General features: G+C 34.4%; 1 protein-coding gene across 1 annotated transcript in view; it reads left to right on the top strand.

The window, feature by feature from the left end:
• LOC108735041 (potassium voltage-gated channel subfamily KQT member 1) overlaps window positions 1–4,810 on the top strand; it is a 67,614-nt gene extending 62,804 nt beyond the window's left edge. Inside the window, exons 9-11 of the mRNA XM_025979258.1 lie at window positions 4,345–4,501; window positions 4,588–4,710; window positions 4,790–4,810. Of these exons, the coding sequence (XP_025835043.1) occupies window positions 4,345–4,501; window positions 4,588–4,710; window positions 4,790–4,810 (301 nt within the window). The remainder of the gene's footprint in view (window positions 1–4,344; window positions 4,502–4,587; window positions 4,711–4,789) is intronic.
• The last annotated feature ends 179 nt before the right edge of the window (window positions 4,811–4,989 follow it).

Raw genomic sequence — 4,989 nt, 5'->3', positions numbered from 1 at the left:
ATTGCAATTGAGAATATTAAGCAAAACATAAAATTATAAACTCGTTGGTGCTCACGTGAATGTCCGGAGGTGTCAATATAAAAGTTGCACTAATGCATTTAAAATTCAGAATGCAAACGTCATAATTACTAACACTACTTCCAAAATATCTACAGGGTGATTTTTATCTAGTTCACTAAATTCATGAATATATATATGTATATTAAGGAGGTAGTACATCTGAGCATGAACACGTTGGAGACACAACGAATACAAATCCTTTCAAGTCGATTATTTAATGTGGACTTACTTTCTATTGTGGTTTTATTAATAATCATTATCACCAGTCATTATTTACTAATTAAATAAGAAATGAAATAAAATGTTCGAACGCTGCGCGTTCAACGCCTCGGTCAGCTTCGTTTGTGTTCCGCATCGCCCTGCCTCGAACATCTGTGCAGTGTTCGTGCTCAGATGTAGACGCACCCTTAGGGTACACTGAATTTGAATTATAGTTTCTAACGAAATAAATGTCATATCAACAGGAACAAGATCACGAAATTGCAAAAAAAATATAAAGTTGTTCTGTGGGATATCTCAATTCGTTCATTTCTTTATTTCGTGATACTTTAATTTTAATTTGCTATTTGTTTAAAAGCGCAACTAATATTTTATAAAAAACTAATTTTAAACACATGTGTACATTCCACGAAAGAGACCATACACTTTGCATATTAATATAAATAAAAAATATGCAAATGCTACTTATAAATAAAATCTACATCTATACCTTTATAAAGCAATAAAGATCTTGATGCACTTACTACTTATATTCTATACAAACATATCTTACGTAAATAAATATTATACAGTATTTGTACATAAATATAAAAAAACAATTGTAAATCAATTTCACCAAAGTTACCGTTGTAGCTTCTGTATTAGTTTTCAGATTTACCCTCTTGTGTTAAGGGTTTTACCATCTTTCTCTACATACATAAGTACGAGCATGTCAAGAGTTTGAAATTGCAAAAAGATATTGGAAGTAAAAACCACACAAAATTGACTAAAATTAATAAAATTTACCGCAGATATCATTCAGATATTAATATAATTTTTTTAAATAAATCTGGTGGCTTGGATGTAAATGAAAAGTACATTAATGTTCATTGGAAATAACCAACCCTTTATTGACCCCAGAAGGACTCTGCTTAAAGGTTTGGTGGGGGCAAAGGAGGGTGTCAAAGTCAGGGGTCGTTAAAGTCAATGGGAACCGAAAGGATTTCCTATTTTGAAAATATTAATAATTTACGTATCCCCATATTACATACACCCAGAGATCGATTTTCTATGGTTTAATTAAAAAAAACTCAAAGGACAAGTTTATATTGCAATGAGTTTTCTACTGTAATTTTAAATATTTTAATTTCTAAAAACAATGGAGAACGGGGATCTAGAATCGGGCTATGCCGCGGGCGAATTTTTTTTTAGGCAGGGTCTTGAAAACCAGAGGAAAACCTCTCATCAATTTCACAGATCTACGAAATCAGAGAAAATCAGGGATTGAGAAAGAAACGAACGATATCGAGTCCCGCATCTGGAGTTGCTCCAGTACATTAGGATTTTAAGGTACCTATCTTAACCACAAATATTAAAAAATACAGTTTTTGGCCTTTTTGGAAAGATTTCGCTACTTGAATTAAAAGGATACTTGATTATCAAATTATCTGACATTTTCTTAATTAATTATATGATTGCTGGTGCTATCAAAGAAGTCCCTGATCTTTTTATAACAGAATAAAAACTCTTGCTCATTTTCAATGAACATTAGAAGTTACAAAGAGACACTGCTTAATTTTTTTTTATAGTCTTACCTACTCATAAATTAATCAGTAATACCACAATTCAATAATTGATATTTCCAATGTTTTTTTAAATTATCGAAGAGGGGATACATTTCTGGGAATGTTTTCATGTAAATTCATTGTACAGGAGTCAATAAAAACTGGTCACGGTAATTTGGGGCACACTATAACATATTATATAATCTATTTGCATATTCTATAAATTAAACTGTACTTATTGTATAATAATTATATAAATANTCATCATCATAAGGTCGTCAGTCCTAAGACTGGTTGGACACGCATCTCCACTCATTCCTATCCTGAGCTAAACTTCGCATTTCCCTAAAACTAGAACAACCCACATCCTTAACTATTTGCGAACAGTAATCTAATATTTCTCTGACTAGACCTTCATGTCTGAGAAGGTGTCCTACCAATCTATTTGGCTTATTCCTTATTGACTTCCATAGGGTCCCCTGTTCTTCTATGTATGACATTATTACCCGACTAGAATTTTGAGGGAAGTGCAGGTAAGTGAGTAGCCACACTGGCTCTTGTGGGTCCCATGAGATTGCCCCCTACGGCAAAATAGGGGCATATAACGCTTTGCAGCATTTGCGCATCATCAGGAATGCCGCATGTGACCCCCGCAGGGAAAAATTATTGCTACCAAATTAAAAATTTTTGGAAAAATGAACTTTATTATTAATGAAAATATACAATTTATGTACATATCACTTATTTCATGAGGAATCTACGGGGAAATTGCTGTATCGGCATGCCCCTCATTAGCCACATGAGGCCCGCACACAACTTGGGGCATGAACTCTAAATTCTAGTCGGGTACTATATGTTTCAATAAATATTACTGACGATTGTGTCTCAGTGTGGGTTTTTTGTTCTATTCAGTTTCAGGATTTGAGGTTTTTATGAGGTTTTCTTGATTATATAAAGTACTAGCTGAGTCTGCGTAAATCCCACAATTTTCCAATTGTTTTCTACCACCTCTAACATTCAAACCGATGATTGTCAATTAAAGATTTTGATTCCAAAATATGTCGAAACTACAGATAAAAATTGGGTACATATGAGCTGTTTTGTACGACAGCACGTATTCTCTAAAATATCGATTTCCAGTAGCAGTTGCTCGAATAAAGTTCTATTATCGTACAAATATTCACTAATAATGCACACGAATGTAAAGGAGTGCTGTGATCCAATGCTCGCTTTGACGGGAATAGTCTAAACCCTCTCTTCCATTACAGGGAATATTGGGTTCCGGTTTCGCTCTAAAAGTACAACAAAAACAGCGACAAAAGCATTTCAACAGGCAAATTCCCGCTGCAGCGATGCTGATCCAATGTCTCTGGAGATGTTATGCTGCTGATAAAAGTTTCAATTCGACGGCAACATGGCAAATCTATCTGAGGGACACAAACAACGGCGGTAACTCGGGTGGGAGGCAAGATGTAGCTTCTGGAAACACAACATCCAACATGCCACTTTCAAAGGTAGGCAGTCATTCGTCTTTTTATATTGTGTATTATTACGATTTTACGTGTATCTGTAGTGCTTTCGCTTGTTTTGAGCTTCTCTATAAACTGCCGACAGCTTTTCGGCTTTCCAATACAACATAACGTATACCTATCTCAAAGTGACGGTTGGAGCAATAAAACTTTGAAGAGATTTATGAGCTTGTTTAGCTGAATTATTGACATTAACACTCATAAAGAACACTATCCGAACTTTATCCAGTAATAATTTTAAGGGACAATAATCCTTATTATGTCTATCTTTGTAGTTATGAAAACACTAGTGGAGTACAAAGCATGCTCTCTTTGAATAGTACCATAATAGGCAACATAGACAAGGGAGATCACTTGATGATAGTTTTATTGCTCTAGTCGTCACAATAAAATGTACAGACTATAGTATAGGTAATAATTTCAAAGGGAGATATTGTAAAAGCCCTACCTCAGTAAATTGAACTAGTTTGTCGAAATACAGAATTTCTGCATTTATGTTATAATAGGTAAATCAGAATCTAGGCATATATCGAAAAGGCAATAAATTAGCATGTTTAGATTTGTGCATTATATAGCAGTATTAGCATCTATCAAGAATTGATTAAAGAAAATTAAGTCCCGAGCAGTATAGATTCATCATCATCCTAAGATCGTCAGTCCTAAGACCGGTTGGACACGCACCCCCACTCTTTCTTATCCTGAGCTAATCTTCGCATTTTCTTCAAACTAAAACATCCAACATCCTTAACTATTTGCGTACAGTAATCTAATCTAGATCTACCTCTACTCTACCTTCCGTTTCTGTCTCTAATATGTCTCTGACCAGACCTTCATGCCTGAGAAGGTGTCCGTCCAATCTAACTCGCCTATTTTTATTGAGTCCGCTGTTCTCCTATTCTTTCTAATACCTCTTCATTTCTAACCTTCTCTATCCACGGTATCCTCATCATTTGTTCTACAGAGCAAGAATTTTACAGACTATTTTTATATAGATTAACAGAGGCCCATAAAAATGCCATTCGGGCGATAAGGAAAATAAAATACTTCGTTGCACGAAGAAAATTCCAACAAGCCAGGAAACCTTACGACGTCCGTGACGTCATCGAACAGTATAGTCAAGGTCATCTTAATATGATGGTGCGAATAAAGGTACGAAAAAGTTATGATTTTGGTCACCCAAACAAAATATATAAATAATAGTAATAATAATGATAGAGAATAATTTTTCTTTAAAGGAATTGCAAAGGAGGCTGGATCAAACATTGGGAAAACCAGGGAGTTACTTAGCTGGGATAGACAGGGTGGGAAATGTGAAACCCATGACTGTTGGAGCAAGACTCTATCGAGTAGAGCAACAGGTAAGTCGTAACTTAATTAAAAGATATGCAATAATCAAAATTCAATTCAAATTTGGTTGACATACATTTTTATTGTGAGCCCTACATGTTTTTAATTTAATCGGGGAAGGTGCAAAAACTAAAAGAAAATCTCAAATTTCAAGGTGATTCCATAAAAATTTACAATTTTCAATACGTAAATGCTGAGGGAAAACAAGAGACGGGCGACTAGGAACCCCTCCCGTAACGAAATAAACTTTTTATTTTAAATAAAAAATTGTTTGATATATTATATAAATA

This window comes from Agrilus planipennis, unplaced genomic scaffold (assembly GCF_000699045.2).
Source record: "Agrilus planipennis isolate EAB-ADULT unplaced genomic scaffold, Apla_2.0 scaffold20, whole genome shotgun sequence".
In the NCBI taxonomy this organism is placed as follows: Eukaryota; Metazoa; Arthropoda; class Insecta; order Coleoptera; family Buprestidae; genus Agrilus; species Agrilus planipennis.
Note: the sequence above shows the minus strand (reverse complement) of the source record. Positions and strands in the feature narration are given on the sequence as shown.